This window comes from Astatotilapia calliptera, chromosome 10 (genome assembly GCF_900246225.1).
Source record: "Astatotilapia calliptera chromosome 10, fAstCal1.2, whole genome shotgun sequence".
Lineage (NCBI taxonomy): Eukaryota > Metazoa > Chordata > Actinopteri > Cichliformes > Cichlidae > Astatotilapia > Astatotilapia calliptera.
In genome coordinates this window covers 30,890,288-30,909,706 of record NC_039311.1, presented here as the reverse complement: position 1 = coordinate 30,909,706, position 19,419 = coordinate 30,890,288, and the positions used below count along the sequence as shown (strand labels likewise).

At 42.0% G+C, this 19,419-nt stretch overlaps 1 protein-coding gene across 4 annotated transcripts in view; it reads right to left on the bottom strand.

Annotated features, from left to right (window-relative positions):
• The window catches only part of sgcd (sarcoglycan, delta (dystrophin-associated glycoprotein)), a 420,239-nt gene that overhangs the window by 71,730 nt on the left and 329,090 nt on the right, over positions 1-19,419 (bottom strand). For all 4 annotated transcript variants that reach the window (XM_026182769.1, XM_026182768.1, XM_026182770.1 and 1 more), the window contains 2 exons: positions 13,027-13,114; positions 9,242-9,361 (listed from right to left, as the gene is read on the bottom strand). In XM_026182769.1, the coding sequence (XP_026038554.1) occupies positions 9,242-9,361; positions 13,027-13,114 (208 nt within the window). The remainder of the gene's footprint in view (positions 1-9,241; positions 9,362-13,026; positions 13,115-19,419) is intronic.

Here is a 19,419-nt window from a genome sequence, read left to right as displayed (position 1 = left end):
TCTGGTAACTTAAGACTGATTAACTTTTTGGCAGGGCCATCGTGCTGCAACACTGACAAGCAAGTCAGCTCTTCTTCCCACCCAGCATTAATGCCACGGCATCCTGAAGTGTGATCTTATTTATATAGCGCCAATTTACCATAACAGTTACTGCTTTATATTGCAGTGTAAAGACCCTACGATATTAGAAAGAAACCGCACCTCCGATGAGCAAGCACTGGGCGACAGTGGGAAGGAAAAACTCCTTTTAACAGGAAGAAACCTCCAGCAGGGTGGGACCATCTGCTGTGACCAGATGAGGGTGAGGGGCAGGAAGACAGGACAAAAGACAAACTATAGGAGTGAGAGCCAGAGATGAATAAGGTGCATAAACACGTAGTGAGTGAAGAAGAAACACTCACTGCATCATGGGATGTCCTCCAGCAGCCTGGGCCTCTTACAACCTAACTAAGGGCGGATTCAGGGTTATGTGACCCAACCCGAGTTATATGCTTCAAATTTAAATTAAGCCCCAAGATCGAAAATGACAAACATGCCTTTGTGACTGAAATATCAAATCTAAGGTCAGATTTAGTGTCCAGCAGTAGGACAAAAGTTCTAACTGGCCAAAGATACTGACAAAGTTAGAAAAATCGACATGAAAAAACCTGACATGATGCATCTCAAGGGGGTTTTTGCTCTAATTACAGTTTAAAATAGAAGGCCACTGAAGGAGAGCGCATCCTCTGCAGAGGCCACTGGCCTCTCTCTCTTTGCTGAAAGTGATCTACGTCCACACCAATTCTCTTTGTCCATCCACTTTCTCCACGCCTGGTTTCATTACGTGAGCCTCAGTAGTTTTAACACAAAAACAGAGACACTTCGCTGAAAACAAACAGCTCTGTCGTGTCCTGATCTGTTGCCCGAGCAAGCATTGCTTTGATCGCACCTCATAAGCACAGCTCATTGTCAAAACGCTTTTCACATTGACTGATTCTGTCCAATGCCAGCACTCTGGTCAGAGCAGGTTTCAACTGGAATCCAGTCAAAGCAATGAGGGGTGATCAGATTTAAAGGAATGGGCCTGTAAAAATCACCCATACCCATTTTATTTGGTCACATATCCCCTTTTAGTTCGTTTTTCTGGGCATGTCTAGACAGCTGCTATTTTTAAGATCACCAGAAGTCACATCCTGATCACTTGAAGAGTCCACAGTTTCTAAGCCTGTAGGCAGTGGGTCAGGAGAGAGTGAAACCAGGACAATGCTTCTCTTCTTTTCCTTGACATTCAAGGGGTTGAATTCGTCCCTCAGGGTTAGACTGTCAAAGTGCAGTAGCATCAAAACTATCTGAACTGTGGTGCATGCCAGCGTGTGGCAGCACACAGCACACAATCTTCCCACGCCACCTGGACCACTCACCAGAGTTTCTTAAAAGCAAAGTTGAACAATAACCACTGTGAGACGCTTCAGGACATCCAGCACTGACAGCAGAACACGGACATGGACGAATGGCAATAATCCTGGGAAATTGGGAATAATCGGTTAATGCCCACATTTCAATCTCAGATGAAAAACAACGTGTCGCGCTTTAATATTTTGGACCATTTTGTTCAGGGACATCCTCGCCTTTACAGACACACACAGAGGAAGACATGAAGAAATCAGTAGGTAAAGGAGGAATGGACTGGACATGGGTAACAAAGATTACAGATGCAAAAATATAAGAACTGCCAACTGAATCATGAACATAGATCTACCTTGACTGCAACAGAGCTTGGCATAGTGGTCTGCCTGAACTGTGTCCAGGAAGATGCCTCGAGACATGACAGTTTAGGTACTGCGACCCTGATAAGGACAAACGGAAGACAATGGATGGATGGATGAAGCTGTATAATAACAGAAAAACATGGCTGTGGATCAATGGGTCAGAGGAACTACGTAAGCTGCTGTGGATTGCAAAGCAGCCTGCAGATGCAATGGGATGCCAAAACAGACGAATCAGATGTGGAGGAGGTCATCAGCTCTGTCATGTCAAGTGGTTTGGCAGTAAGATCAGCTGTAGCCAGCTACAGTAGCCGATCTACCTGGACCACCTGGATGTTTTTGACATTAAGCTCAATTTTAAAGAATCAAAGACCGAAATCTACCAATTTAATCAAAATTGTACAAAAGCAGAAAAACATGACTGACAACAGCAGTGATAACAGTTAAAATAATCTGTATTATTCTAGAAAAGTTGGAAACACGCCGACGTTTCACAGTCAAGCAACACATTCATAAACGACTCTGAACACATGCGATCCAAACTATGTGCTCAGAGTTTTGCAGTTTATACTTCTGTTTCATTTTTTTCTTACTTTGACCTCACTTTGATCTCCAGCATGCCACACGTGTTTGTTTACATCGACTCTCAAGCTCAGAATGATACTTTACCTTGATGTAGTGCAGTTTCACTACACTATAAAACTGAACCCTGATGCAGTAAAACTGAAAGGAATTCTGACACAGACATGACAAACAATTAGACCACACTGTAGGTAGAAACCACAGTTCAGTTACATGTTTTAGTACGTAATAATAATTAAAACACTCAACATTTCTCCTGAATGTGGGGAAAAAATCCTGGGGAAGATTATAAGCAGCCATTACAGCTTGAAAAATGTCGTTGATATACAACAAACGTAACCGACGACGAAAGTCGATGACCGTTCCAGCTCCTTTTCCCACAAAGCAAAAAGCTGCTAAAATGAGCAAAAACAATCCACATAAAGGATTTAGGTCAGGTTTGACCCATCCTATCATTACATTCCCTCTGTTTGTGTTCTCATTTACTGTCCGTCAGCTGGGAGCCTGCCACCGTGTCTGACTAGACTATAAATAGTAGAAGGCACTGATGGCGGCGTCATGGATTTCCAATGACCTCAGTTGGACCAATTAAAGTTACACACAGGGGATAATTATGTATTTTATTGGTGGGGAGGAACGATGGGCCTGGTAATGACATGTGGCAGCTTTATAAGCCTCCGCGGTGCCTTCATACGTCAATGGGACAACAGAACCGACAGCAGCTCGTCTACAGCTGCTGTTTCAGCCGTCTGTTAGAAGAGCGCACTCACATGCAAAGTTAATAATGCATACTGTAACTGTGTCACACACTGCTCTCCAACTGTTTGTACTAGTCAAAGACCAAGCCATTGCACGTCCTTCCTATTCATGAACTAAAGAGAAAACAGAGAAAGGGACCGAGTGGGTGTAAGCAAGAAAAACGTGTCCAGTTGGATCTGAATACCAGAAATATATTCAGTCCCAGTGAAGGCCACACTCGGAAATGAGAATCTACTTTATTAGAGGTATTTTTGTCAGATCCTTTTTAGATATATATGTCTACTTCTCTACATAATTTTATGTTTGCTATAACACTTATAAATCATATCTTTTGTTAACATCACTGGTCTATTTAAGTCAACAGAAACGACACTATGTTTTCTACGAGTCTTAACCTGTTCTCAAAGTGATATTTCACAATAAATGCATTTATATTTCAAGCAAGTCATCAGACAAATACGTCTGTCTAAGGGCAACATGACATCATAGATGCAACAGCAGCGTTGACGGGGATGGAGGAGGTGGAAAGAAAAGATACCTCCTCCATCCCGACCTCCTCTCTAAAAGATTGTTGCAGTGCTACATACAACATGTTATTTCCACTCCTGCCTTTAGATGACAACAATCAATATTCGCAGTTCAAACTCCATCTTTAAGATCCCACAACAGCCAAATAAACAGAAGCAGTGACAGCGAATATAATATCTCTGCCTGATCTATCCAGGACTCCAATATTTTTTGAGCACGGACCGAATCATTTCTCAGAGCATGAAATGTGAAATATAAAGACTGAATCTTCCTTCGGCTTGTTCTCGTCTGGGGCTAAATTCTTGTACAAGTGTTTTTGTGTTAATGACAAAATAAACTCGAAGCGAAAAAAGAAAATATACTGTAAGAAGTGAAATTCAGGTATCGCAGCTACACTGAAAATCTTCACACGTTTTTTTTTTAGAAATTAGACAAATGCAGCGAAGCTCAAAGACAAGGTTAAGAAACACAGGAGTAAAACAATAAGAGACACGAAGCGCAGTTCGGTCTAACACACCTACATTCAGAACCTTTGAGAATAACAGAAATCTTTCAGGAGCTGAAAGAGCTGACTGCGTCTGCCGAGGCAGCCGATGCCAAGGTGTTTGATTATCCCCGTCGCCTTGAGCGGCCTCGTCGAGCAGCTGTGGAGATAAACGGAGTAATTGACAAATTGCGGGTGCTCTCTCTCTGCCACCGCTCCCGACTGCTTTTTAGTGTTGTTGCCACGGTGGACTGAGCTGCTGAGAAAGCTCGAGTTTCATTCAGATTTCCTTCGTTTTTCCTGCCGCGTCTGTCTCAAGAGGGCATAACCTGGAAGTACGAAGGGCTCTTTGAACTGTGTTGAGTAAAAGAAGAGTTAGAAGAAGCAGCTAATGAAGCTGGAATTCAAACTCAGGCATAACTGCACACCAACAGCAGCACTGATCATTTCAGTTTGTAACCTCCTGCAGAAATATTAATGAAATTATCTGATAAAGACCGTCAGTGAGGTTTGTGCTTATTTTTTGGTGAGTGAAACTACGTATTCGAGCAGCACTCCACCAAAAGCAATCACAACAGCAGCTGTAGCGCTGTGTCAAGCCTTCGTCTCTTTATATTCTGTTTCCAAGGAGCCAGACATTCCCGTCATTTTTAAAGTAGCCTTGATTAATGGCTCTCCAGGCTTACTAAGGGTTTTCACAGTCTTTCTCTGGACATTGGCTGCTTTTACATTCACCTTCAGTCCGATCCATCAGAGGAATGCTTCTTTGAGCTATTTAAGCATAAAAACACATGTAGCTCAACAGGTGAACAAGTGTTGTGTCTACACATAACAGACAACTTGAGGCACTTTTGCAAAAACACGTAATCTGTTCCCATTTCTTTAGTTGAAAGAACAATAAATATCAAAACTAACATCATCAATGAATATTTGACATGCAGTTTTCCTAATTGGGCTTCCATCAAGTCAGCAAAGTGGCACAGAAAAGAAGATCAGACACCAACTCGGGAGGAATAGAAAGACAAACGCAACAACATTGTCATCCCCTATGTAACCGGTGTATCGGAAAAACTCAGGAGAGTTTTCTCCAAGTACGACATCACAGTGTACTTCAGACCCAGCAAGGACAAGACTCAGCAGTTCATCTGCATCTAAAGGACAAAGATCACTCTTTCGAGGACAGAGGACAGAGAGGACAGATGGTTTGAAAGAGGAGTGAAAGAAGCATCTATGTCCACTGTGAGCGACCATCTTTGAACAGAGGCGGGGCTTACGACACCAACTGTCTGCCATCTATAATCCAGTTTTGAGTTCCCTCCCCAGACGCCTTAACGCCCACTCACATCCTGGGCCATCTGACCTCAGGAAATCACATGATAGGGTGGGGTGGACCTACACCCGTCTTCACACCTTGGCTCGTGTGATTAGGTAGAAGATCATTAGGAGGTCCATTGTCCCTCTTGGGGGACACTCCCACAGGGCTTAAATCTGGGACTCTCCACCATTTGACCCTAGAACTGAAGAAGCTTCTCAGATTACAGGTGAAACGTCTTCAAGCAACTTAAAGAAGTCCAGACGCTTTTCTTTCCAAGCTCCTTAGACTACGATGACCTGGATGACTGAGAACCTTCACAGACATCAAAACGAACAGTTTGACAGGCACTAAACAGAACGTTTGCACCAAAATAGGGACTCTCCAAGAGCATGAGCTCAGCACAAACTCAGCATATCTAAGCACAGTGTGTAGTGTTCTTAACTGGTGTAGTATATTTGATCATTAATTATTTTTTTGTTTTTGGGACGTCTGCATGCATCATGCATCGTCATTTTCCTCCCTGAAATTTTTAAGCAAATGCAAAAAAACTGGCAGATGTAGCCAATATGATAGAAATCAAAAATAATATGCAAACACTCCATTTTTTAAATGGAATTTTATGGCAATTATTTCATGATTCAGGCTTTAAATTGTCAAAAAAAAAAAAAAAAAAAAAAGCTGCTGAACATGACAAGTGGAGGAATTCAAATCAGTTTATTTATACAGCCACAAATCACATCAACAGTTTCCCCAAGGTGCTTTATATTGTAACCTGAGAGATGGATCTGATCCTTCAGTTTGTCCACCTACTGTTCACTGAAGCTTCATCAGAAATGGCCTAAGTCAAGGGTGGCTGTCAATACGACATTTTCAGGAAGGGAAACGGGGAGAAAAAGTTCATACATCTAAGAAAGCACCTGACTGACAACGATCCCAAACACGCTGCCAATGCAGTGAAAGCAAACCTGGACCGAAAAACACCCAGAGCCTGATCCTCAACATTACTGAAGCAGAGTGGGATCATCCTGACAGACAACAAAAAGGGAGAAACAGCCAAGGAAGAGCTTTGAATGTCTTTCAAAAAGCCTGGAGAACGATTCCTGAAGACTACTTATAGAAATCCAGAGAAGCTGCCACACATACGAGCAGACCATATATTAACTTTCAAACTTGTTACAATTATACAAACTCTTTTTTTTTTGCCTTGTTTCCATCCATTTCTCATTTAGCAGTATATAAAGAAATGATTTGAGACTTTTGTCCTGTTTTGTACCTTTGAGGCTTGGAAATGCATCAAAAACCAGTCCAGAAACCAACGGGTGAAGTCAAGGTGGCTACATCCATCTTTTAAATACAGTCTGGTTATGCCACCAAATGTGAGACATTGAAATAAATATTGCAACAAAAGCTACACCTTTCTATTAAACAACTCACAGCGCTACCTGTCCTTCCTCTCCTCTGTGCCGTCCGTCACCAGCCTCCGTCTGTGCCTCCCTCCATCAAGAGGAGCACTTTGCAGAGACCGGTGACAGTAATAAAGTCTGACTCAGTGAGGCTGGAAAGGATGTAAATGAATGTAGATGAGGATGAAGAGTAATTGCTCACACAGAGTGCTGTGAAAGGTGTGTGTCAGAGAGAGTGAACCCTTTGGAGCTCTTAACTGGAAATGGGTGGCCCAGTCAAAGAGGAGAGACTTCAAATATCTGTTTCTCTATTAATGTTGCTGAATGGATGGAGCAGACGGGCGAGCGTCGGTGAATGATGGCAGATGCAAAAATAATGGGGAATGATGTCACAGAGGAAGCAGCAGAGAGAAAGAGAACGTTTTTAAGTAACAGGGAGGGAAGGAAGAAATTAAAGAAGGCGGCTATTATCTCACTAAATATTACATTTTTTGTATTACTGTTCATCTCATTCAGGAACGTACACTCATTCTGTTGGATAAGTGTGGAAAACTGATGTAAACACGCCAAAAAAAGTCTATAAAATGGTGCACACAACACCTACAAAAACTTCTGTATGGCAGACTACCTGACCTCAGTTTGGCCAGTCTCCTTCTCAAAGCGTACCAAATGGCTGCTTTGGCGTTTTCAGTGCATCCCTGGAAAGGTCTGCTTTGACCACATATTCCCTGCACTTTGAGATTTTACCACAGACATCAAACAAACATCAACTTCTGCAACCTGACTTTCATAACGAGGCGCCTTCATCAATGACTTAGACCACATTACAGTTTTCCGTGGAAGGCTCCACCATGCCCATTCCTGATCAACACCTCTGGATCTCTTAGCGATTGTATTACATGCCAATTTATCCTCCCCTTGCAATAATTCCTGAAAAGCCAAGAATCTTTTGCCCACATAAAGACAATATTCACTCAACATGGCCCTAGAGTCTAGATCAGGGATCTTGAACTCCAGGCCTCGAGGGCCAGTGTCCTGCAGCTGATTTAAATGGCTAAATGACCTCCTCAACATGTCTTGAAGTTCTCCAGAGGCCTGGTAATGAACTAATCATTTAATTCAGGTGTGCTGACCAAGGGTGAGATCTAAAACCTGCAGGACACCGGCCCTCGAGGCCTGGAGTTCGAGACCCCTGGTCTAGATGGTTCATACAACTCTATCCTAAGCCATCTCCGGTGATCAGCACAACCCTAGCCTCAAACCCTAAAACCCACGACCCCATCAGATCAAGAGAGTGAGAGAAGAGAGTGAATGCAGTTAAATGTATGTTCTGGAAAACCATCCTCAGCTCCAGGGGAAAAGCACGACCTCGCAGGTTTCATTCACTGTCACCATAAATCAAAATCCCATTTTTGCAGCGCTGAAAACACAGTTTCACCCTCAGCTCATTAACGACCCTCAGGCGGGGCATCCATGTCAAACAGAGTCTCTGTTTAAGTCAAAGCTCCAGTCTTGTGACATGACCTTATGAGAAAGGGCCGTCAACATTAAGCTTAAATCTGCCACTTCCTGCAGGCAGACTCCGGGATGATCCTCTCTGTTGGAGCGTTAATTGTATGCAGATGCTTTGTTTATGCTTGTATTCATGATGTTGTCTGTGAGCTAATTTTGTCTTCACCATCCTCCGTTACACCCCTCTGCTCTCACAGGAAATCATTTGTCGCAGCGGCGTCACTCGGAGGCCGACTGGCCGCAGCAGTCAGAACAACTCTGTCACTTCTTATCTCCCGTCATAAGCACAAAACTCATTTGTCTAAAGCACTAACATGTCAGCCTCTCCCCCCCCCCCCCCAAGAGTCCTGTTGGTGAATATGAGCTCCCCAACACATCACTCTCTTACCTAGCTTGAATTTCTCTCTCTGGAAAAAAACAAACAAACAATCCTCCTCATCCTTTTTGCTAGTTGTCATCTTACTCCTGGCATACACGACTACAACCAGCAGAGATCTGAGCCTTGCTCTTCTCACTATCGACTGCTTATGATGCTAATATAAGCATTACATTACTCTGCTTTGCATTTATTGTATGTCAGTTTGACACATTACATCAGCTTGGATACAAACGCATGTGTGCGTCTCAGTGTGTTTCTCTGTGTGTGAAAGAAAGTAGTATATCTTAGCTAAAGCAGTTACTACTAAGATAACCCCTAAAAAGGCCACAATAAAAGTCCTAAGAATCTCAAGTTAAAGCTTTTTACCTTCCCAAAAGTGAGTCCACCAACAAACAGCAGTTTTAACTCCTTATTAACAACATCGCAACAAGAGCCGCACCTATAAAACAAAAGGCCACGCACTCACGCACATCAGCCATTTTCCCACTTTAGATCCTAACCGAGTATTCAAGGCTTTTGAAGGCGGCCACTCACCCATCACTCGGAGCCGGTCTGCGCCCACCACCACCTCCTGCTCATCGGCGGAGAACAGGAGCTTCCCAGAGGTGGATTTCACTTCAAACATCTTGCCTCGTGCTTTAAATCCACTGGATCCTGAACCGAAGGAGAAGAGAAGAGAGAGGAGACATCAAAGAGGAGGGACTGGAGCTGATTTCTTACCGAATTACCCGAGAACATGAAAAAAGCACCCTGGTGGAAGATGTGGGACTTATGACCAAACCTGTAATATTGATTTTGTTGTGATTCATGAGACTACTGAGAAAATGTCCAACAAACCGATCCGGTCTTTAAGTCTGATGTCATTAGCTGTGCCTGGGCCCAAACTCAGCTGCAGGCCCCAAAGTCAAATGAACACTGCGGCATCACAGAGAGTTAAAAACTGTCTAAATTCTTTCATCTTTAATAAAATGTTACATCTCTACCAGGTGTAACATCTAAGTTTAACATCTAGGCATCCATGAAAACAGAATTTATTACATTTAACAGAGTTAGAAGTTAGCAGGAAGTTAGCTCGCTAGCTTCCATCTAAACATGACATAGCATGTTCTAACTGAGGGATTTCTGAAAAAATTAAGACGTACAGCTTTGCTATCACTTCCAACATAAATGAAGACAGAAAATTAAACAGCGGTGGCTTTTGTTGGTTTACTGAAGTTGGGCTAGCTGGTATATAATGATGCTACATGATCGCTAGCAACACAGCTATGTTAGCATAGCATAAACACAGTGAAGCTGGAGGATGAACGCTGACTTTTTTCCATTCAATAAAAGTTAATGTGAGGGTTCCCGATGGTTAGGGACAAATGCAATCGCATGGCAGGATGCTGTAAACGGACCAAACTTCAGTCAGGAGAACAACTGAGATCATACGAGGTTAGTCATTTATATACTGCTGCTGGGCTGTAGTTACATCGTAAGGTTTTAAAAACTAAGCTTTAAAATGAACAGTGATAATAAAAACCGAGAGAGGCCGACAGTGATCACTGACTGTTTTTAGGGGCTTATTGAGATTAAATAGAACAAGATACAAAGCATTAATATATGTTAAGAACATACATACATAATATATGTTAAGAACACAACAGCCTTAATAAACAGTCATTTTTTATCACTTAAAGACCGGATTAACTGTGTGTTCTGATCAAATGTAACCAGAGTCAAAGGAGGGATAGACATCCCCTTTGCTAAAGAGGCCACAGGTGTGATGTCATATTTAATCGCAGTGCCTTGTGATATTGTTGTTTGGTCACCAATGCCTAATCCCATTAGTGGAATTGCTGATCATTAATTCATATTGAGCAGACGAGTAAATGCCAATGTCAAGTGGCTTTGAAGGACAGGAAGAATGAAAATAAGGCAACAGTCACATATCAACTAAATGTCACTGTCTTTTCCTTTTATTTGGAATTTTGTTGCTATTCCTAGTTTATAAATTAGAAACAAACCGTTCTGATCTAATTAGAAAGCATGAATTATTTAGCCTAAGCCAGTTTAAGATATTACATAGAACAGAATAAACAAGGAAACATCTCGAGTCTAGTTGTGATCAAACGTTTAGAATTCCAACCATCCAGTTGTGACCTGTTGGTGGAAGCAATCCTCTCTGCAACACGGTTGTGCAAACCAGACATATTTCACTGAACGTGTGCCGGAAAGATCCTCATGCGCCAGCTGACAAAACTCTGACTGGTGTCACAACAAACAAGAAAATGTAGACAACTCCACCCAATCCCAAATTGCTTTGTCTCACGCGGTGGTAGAAGACACCCAACGCAGAGGCTGACTGATTGACACGCGCACAATTGATTCTGTCACTCTCCATCTGGGGTGTGGAGTTCCTCCCCGTACACCAACGCCGCTTAGTCATCAACGCATCCGAGCAGACTTCATCTTCCTCCTCTACAGACTCGGGAGGCAAATGTCAGCTTGCTTTTTAATGTGAGAGACGCCTCCCGAGCATGTTTACGCCGAGTGATTTCACCAAAAACTGTCAACTCGATCAACGTGACAGGTGGCGAATGAAGAGATGTAAAGAAGAAAGCACAATCACAGAGTAATGGAGGAGAAACTGAGACCTCTTCTGGCATACTTAAAAGGATCAGAGGAGAAATAAAATCACGACGTGTAAATGCTTAATTATAAATAAGGCAATGACTTCTGATAGCAGGAGCAGCTGCTTCAAACATGAGAGTCTGGATTAGAAACGGTTCTCAGAAAGAAATTTGGGAGTTGCAAAATATTTCACATGCTGTAGAAGAACATATGCTAAACAAATGTTCCCTTCACATTCTTGAATCTTTGCAATATGGAATAATTTTAGCTTATCAGACCTCAAAAATTCACTGTGATGGAGAAGTGATCAAACTACTTGACTTTGAAATATCTCCTGTGAATATTTTAAAAGCTATAAGAAGTTATTTGTTGGGTAATGGAGCTTACACTAAAGCCTGTAGTATGAAGCAGGATTAGGTCGCAGTCATATGGGCCTAAAGACCTCCAGCTGGTGACCCCCAGGCAACTTCCAGTTGCTGGGGAAAAAGGTCTACTCCCTGACTGACTGGTGATTGGTTGCTGAAGGTTGCACAGATGGAACCAGAAACCACCTTCTGATTGCTTTGGTCGTTACCAGACTGCTGTGGCTGCAGTTTGGATGGAAGACGCCGAATTGTCTGCAAACAATTTTTCTTTATACGTGAACGGTCTCCATTTACAGTTTTAAAGTTTCACTTAGTGAGTCGTTATTAATAGCAGACGAGCTAGCGTCTTTATTGCAACCAATGTGAGACTGTGGCAATCTAAACCTGACCAAAGCAGTCAAAAAGAGGTACGCACAGAGGGTTAACAAGGAGTGTGGTAACTCTGTGGTAACTTATGCTGAAGAGCCAACCTTCGCTGGAGTAGATTATCTTCTGAGTATTAGATTCGAGGTACAAAACCGATCGGTTCTCTGATCAGCACCTTTTCTGGAGGATTTCTCAAACCTTGCTGAGCTTTTGCTGCAGCAGCTGCTCTGCTGTACAAGCTGTGTTTTGGGTTCAATCTGCATATTTTACAAAGATAGTGCAAACTGTAATTTTACAAAAATAAAGCTTTGCCGCCAGTACAACTGTCCATGTTTGTGACATAATTTCCTCTAGGGATCAATAAAGAATTCTGATTCTGATTCTGATTGGTTAGATCCGCCAACACTGCCATTCTCGTGTGAACATGCTGACAGCTAGACTGTGAAACTCTGTGTTGACTTAACAACTTGGTAATCACCATCATGTGACCATTTAGCCCAGTTGGCTATATTTTTGTTATCTGGTTTCACTTTCACTGACATGAGCAGAGTATGTCAAACTTGTCCTTGTGATGGGCTGACGACCTGTCCAGCATATAGCACACCTAACCCTATCACGGCCCGGATGGACTCCAACCCCTTTGTCATCCTGAATTGGATAGCAATAGAGAAACTGAATGGACGGAGGTTTTGAAAGAATTGGTCCAATTCTTAAATGAGCCTCATTGCGTGGCTGCTATCTTTGCCATATCTCTCTTCTAAGACAAGTTTTAATCCCAAACAGCTTTCTGGCAAAATGAAGGTCAAGTAATAGAAGACAAAAAGGCGTCACCAGTTCCTGTAACATAGTTCATGAATAAACCTGAGGGGAAGAATCAAAGGAACTCAGATCTACTCCAGTTTAACCGCTGCCTGTGAATCTTTGCAGATTCTAATGAAAACAATGAAAATCAGCGTTTCTCCGGCCGAGTCTTACCTGTGACGAGCTGTGTGAGCAGCTTGTTGTTGTTGTTGACGATATTGACGGACACATTTCTGGATGACTGCAGGAACAGTGGGCGGCCCTGCGGAGAGATCGACCAGGTAACTCATTTAAAGCAAGGTGCAACTGTCATCAAGCTGCTAATGCTTATGCTTCTTCCTGCTCCTTTTTGAACATGGACGTTATTTGGAGTTGTGGTTGCTCGTTTTCCTTTTGTTTGCTTTGTTCATTTGTCTCTTTTAATTCTATTTTTTTTTATACTTTTTCAACATGTTCAAAATAAAGATTCAATCAATCAATCAATCAATGCTTATTTAATCATGTGAAGTCCAAGTTTTTATCGATGAGGACAAGTAACCCAAACCCTGTTTAAAAAACTAGTTTTATCTGTTTCAGTTAGAATCTTTATTTTTCGTCCTCTGATTGCTGAGACTCTGGGATACTTTTCAAAAGCCAAACATCGTACATTTTAATATATTTATGTGTCCAAATTTACGATAAGGGTTACTTATCACCGACAGCGACTTAGACTAAGGTATAAACACGAGTCGGGGACTGAAAAAAAATAAAAGGAGTACAAAAAAAGAATGGGCCACAACCACTGCTTCATCTTCAACCTTTTATAAGATTTACTTCGCTTCTTCACATCACCTAATTGCCTTGAATTTTTTGGGCTTTCAGCAAAGAAATTGGGTGCAGTTGATTTATAACTCAATACAAAATAAGTGGTGATTGCACGCGAATCCAGATTACCTTCCCTTCATAACAGTTGAAAATTTTAAATGATTAAAATCCAATATCTAATGTTGATGGTACAATTTTATACTGTACTGTGATATAAGAATGCAATATCTAAGGATGATGTTACAACTGAACCACTAACCAGCATTTAGCTGAAAGCACTCCCACTGCATGGCCATCGACTCTCTCACGCTTGCATTGCGTTTGATTTTGTTGCCTTATGTCTTTGCTGTGCTGGTCTTATATGGCCTCAGTCAGCTGCTAGATAATGAAAGTACAAATGCATCCACACACACATAGAGATGGCCACAAAGGTGTGACTTCAGACACACACACCGCCATAACTGTCCGCACTCAGCCTCCTGCTCCGTTTGATAACTTCCATTTCCCAGAGTGCCCTGCATTAATCTGTAATGCTGATCACGTTGGACACTCTGCGCTTTCTGTGCCCGACTAATCTTCATGCCTCAGTCAACTTCTTAATTAGAGATAACGGCCTGACCATTGTGCTGCGCTCGTAGCCGAGGAGGGGATATGCCTTGTGTGTATATTACAGATAACATTATGGCTCTTGCCAAACTTATTGAAGTTCCCACAGTAAATACATCCAATATATGATACACAAGTAGGAACTTATTACAATAACAATGAGGTGTGCACTGAATGTAAAACTAATAAGTTGGAGAACAGTTGACACTTTGTGTTGCATTAACTGTGGACTCGTTTCTGAATGTCACTTTGACAAATATTGCCCAGGTGTGTGTGTAAAGCACTTTTAAGTAGTTTTAAAACAGTGTCCTGAGGTAAACAGACTGTACTTATATACTGCTTTTCTACCCAAATTGAGCACTCAGAGAGTTTTCGTACTACAAGCCTCATGCTTCGACATTCACACACAAACGCACGTTCTGATGGATGAATCACGGCCAACTTGGGGTTCAGTATTTTGCCCAAGGATCCTTCGACATGCAGTCGGAGGAAGCCACAGATCAGACCACCGATCTTCCAATTAGTGGATGACCCACTATGAACCACAGCTGCCCCGAGGTGCCATGGCAGTAAGGTTAGATGTATTTATTTTTAACAGTGCGTACTAGTCGAAAGAAAGAGATAATTCACTCCAAAGAAGATAAAGTATCTGCAATTCAAAGTTTCCCCTCAAAAAAGGGAATTTATTGACTATTTCCAGAGTTTTCTACTAGTTGCTAAAGATTTTTGGTTAGGAGAAACAGATACCAGTGCAAAAACACTCAGAGCCCAGGTTTATAAGTGCTTCTGAGTCAGAAAGATACTAGAAGCTATCTGACTGGGATGCACTTAAACATCCTTAAAACTGCAGTGAGTTTCTTTACTGACAGCTCAATGCAAAGCGGAGCGAAAGCCTACCCAGACACACAAGACGAACGGGAGGTGACCATGTGTTCCCAGACAAGCTGAAGTACTGGAAAACCTCATAGCCTCCAGCTGAACAGCTCTAAAGAGTGAGCAGAGACTCCCCAGCATACTGAGGCACAATAGCAAACTTAACAGTGTTTACAGTGAGCTTCACTTAAATGCATTTTTAATAAAGAGTCACAATAATGACCAGAAATATAAGGAGGAGACGCGGCACTCCAAGAATCCTGAATAGAAATGCTAAAGATCACAGCTGCCCTTTTTCTATTAGCTGATCATGTTGCACTGATGCAGCAGTAGCAACAAGCAGAGGGTCAAAGAGAAGGTTGTCAAGAATTCTCTGGAAAATGCTGCCACCATTCCCGGAGCATCCCGCAGAGCTCCTTGGGCTCTGACTGAAGCAACTGTGCTCCCCTCATCCATAATGTGAATCCGGTTAGTGGCTTCATTGGATGACAATGTGATTTTTAAACCTTATTTTGGGTCAAAGTGTGCAAACCTTTGAATGGGCTTTTATCAGATTTGACCTGCATTTCTATACACTCAATTGGAGTGCAGAGCTGCAGTAACCACTGAAATTGAATTTATGGCGCTCGTTCCTCATTTAAGTGCAGACTTCAAAATAACCATCTGGATTCTTTCCAAGATAACTGCTTAGATTTGCTTTTAGAAGGACTTTGACAGTGACAGAGACGGTGTCTCATACAGAGATCATGCTACATGATGCATTTTGTGTTTCATCAGCCATACAGACAGGACTTGCTATGATAAGGTAAGGACAAATGACAGACTACTCACTTGCCAATCACAGGCTTTTCCTGACAGGAAAGTTAAACAATGGCTCAAATAAAACCGTTAGCTTTTAAATCTTTCCACTTTTAGGCTTTTTCAGGCCACTTCTGAAAACAAATCTTCAAAGTAAAACAGGAAAACCAACCCAAGAGAACACTGAATGAAAAAAAAAAACACTAAACAAGAAGTCCAGGACATGGAAACACACAGTGCTAAGGAAGACTCACTACTAGAATGCAGAAACACTGGAAACAAATACTCAATGTTACAGGAAATAGACTAGCCCTGGCGCTTATTTCTCAGTCTTCCATGTCATGTAGTTTTTTTGCAGTCTGAAACTGGCAGAACTCACTGCAACTCACTGCAGGTCCTGCTTGTACAGAATCAGTTTAACTGAGCTTTGCCTGCAAATCTGCATCCACTTGTTTAATATAACTTTTGAGGAGCTGAGAGAGAGTCCACGTTATATTATTCATACATTTCCTGAATATTAATGTTGTGTGGAATGTAAAGTTGGAGATAGCAGTCATCCCTACTGCTATTATGAATGCAATTCTAGTGATACCAATGTTTTAACTATATCACTGGCTCATATATTATTAATACTAAGCACTAGAGATATATTATAATATATCACTAATAGAACTGCCTAGAGTATTTTTTTGTTTTCAGCCTGTTTGCAGTTTGGATTTGATTTTCCAGCCCTGGAGGATGCTTCATGTTAGAGCGCTAGCTGAGGCTGGCTCCAAAAGCAAGTTGAACCTCACAGACTTCCACGTATAAATACACACTAAAAATGCATGTTGCCAATCTGATATAAAAATGGGAACAGCCTCTATGGATAGTTTCCCCCTTTGTAAGAAATGTAAAGTGGCTGAAATTTTTTTTTTTTTTTTTTACTTGTAGCTGGAGCTGCAAATTCCAGTCACTAAACTGAGCCTGTGTTTGTGCTGCTGGAGCCTTTTGAACAGACTATGTTATATTAAAAATCCGTGCTTCAGTTTGGTAGATGGTTCTGTCACAGGCGACCTTCAGCAGTCACTGGGACGTCAGCGTCATGGTAACGGTCACTCTGAGTCTGTGGGCTCTCTACTTTTACTTATTTCCTGATGGATTCTTAGTTTTCTGTGTTTATAACTTCTTCATGTTTTTTGGGTGCATTTAGTCTCAATATCTTATTTCCTGGTTATGTTAGCATTTATTTCTTCACTCAGCGTTTCTTGTCCCATCCATCCATCCTCTTCAGCTTATCCATTTCAGGGTTGCAGGCGGCTAACACAGGTCCGCTTGTGTCAATTCTCCAAATATTGATACTTGCTTGTAGTTTTACTTCCCTCTTTTTTTCGCAACTTCGCAACAGCCTCAATAATCCGCTCGCCTTTCGTTGAATCCCACCTGTTTTCCATGTCTGCATTTTGGGCCCACAACATCACACTCCACATGGTCTGTATAATCTGTATAAACATCATAGCAGAGACAGAGACAAGTAGCTGCAGCAACAAAAGGATTGCTCAGAGTTTGAGTGAGCAGCACGCTCAGCCTAGGCTGATTGTACTGGACATGTACTGGTGGAAGGAAACCCATCTCCAAACAATCAAGGACCAGCTTGGGCTGACTTCTGTAACATAACTGATTACAGTGTCATCTGCATATTGTTGTATTCTGGTTTCATTCCTATATAAAAGCAAGTTACTTACAAAATTAGTTACTAGGTTAAGTAACTTTATATAAATTTCTGTTTATGTAGAAAACAAAAAATGTGCAATTTTCAACAGTTTAATTTTTCTATTTCTGCAAAATTCCATTGAAGACAGCAACTGTATTTGCAGAGTATTTTCACACCCGTTCCCCATCTTCAAAGCAAACACTGTGAGCTCATTGCATAAGGCTGCAGTAATTTTGGTCGTGGTCATTGCTCGGTGTTAGCGACTGTGATCAAAAAAGACCAATGGGTGATTTTACAGTGGCTACATCCGACCTTTTTACACAGCTTATGGCTTTTGGTCATCATTAGTTCATGAAACCTCAGTTTCTCTCAGAATTGTGACCCAGGCAGTTAATGGATGAGATCTGTCCAAATTTTTCACTGCATGCCTCACTGCTCACATCTTACTGTAGCTGTAATGACCTGCATCACTACTAAACTCACACAGAAGACATGCTGATGGATTTCTGGCGTGAATTCAGGTAGTAAGCTTACAGATATAAATCAATCCGATAACTAATTCTTTATTAATGTATGCTTTTATGATTCTCCCATTAATCAGTCCTTCCCAACTTGGAGTTTTCCTGTCAAAGAAACTTAATGTAGCTCAGTATGTGGAGCCAGACACACTTAAACTAATTTCTTTGGAAAGTCCTCCAACAGTTCAGATATTTTAATCTGGACCAAACCATGGAGCTGTGATTTCCTTGGGTACATAGCAGCCACACTGATTTTAGGTTATGAATACTGACATAACTATTCAGACATTTCTTATTACTTCTATGGCAGTACACAGCAGATGCCAGTACTAATCGATGAGTTTAGCCAGCAGCAAATATTCTTGGTTAACAACGAGTCCTGAGCTTTAAAATCATCACCGTGTTCCAGCAGCAGGTCGCTTATCGTTCCATCTTCATGTAGGGTTTTTTTCCCCTGAGATGCCTCAGAGAGGCTACAGCAGTCCAAGTTCAACTTTATTGTCACTTCAACCATATACAGTTTAAAAATACACAGTGAGGCGAAACAACGTTCCTCCAGGAACCAAGGTGCTACAAGACAAGTTAGTGCAAAAAAAATAATAATATATAATATATCTAGTAATAATATTGTGCAAAAGAGCATTTACAGGTTGGTGTGTGCGATGGTTTGGTGGTGTAGGTCAGTGTGTTTGCGCTTTGTGTTGGTTAGTCAGTCCAGTCTCAATGTTTTGAGGTATTTGAGTTAAGCTGAGTGATAATGTTAGTGTGTGTGTGTGTGTGTGTGTGTGCGTGTTTATCAGTCAGTCCCTTTTTGCTGAGGAGACGGATGGCTTGTGGAAAAAAGCTGTTGCACAGTCTGGATGTGCGTGCCCGAATGCTTCGGTACCTTTTTCCAGATGGCAGGAGTGTAAAGAGTGTGTGAGAGGGGTGTGTCCGATCAGCCACAATGCTGGTGGCTTTGCGAATGCAGCGTGTGGTGTAGATGTCCTCAATAGAGGGTAGAGAGACCCCGATGATCTTCTCTGCTGTTCCCACTATCCGCTGTAGGGTCTTGCGGTCTGATATGGCACAGCTCCCAAACCAGACAGTGATGCAGCCGCTCAGGATGCTCTCAATAGTTCCTCTATAGAAGGTGGTCAGGATCGGTGGTGGAAGCCGGGCCTTTCTCAGTCTTCTCAGAAAGAAGAGACGCTGTTGGGCTTTCTTGTGCAGGGAGCTGGTGTTGAGGGACCAGCCGAGGTCCTTCTCCAGGTGTACGCCCAGGAATTTGGTGCT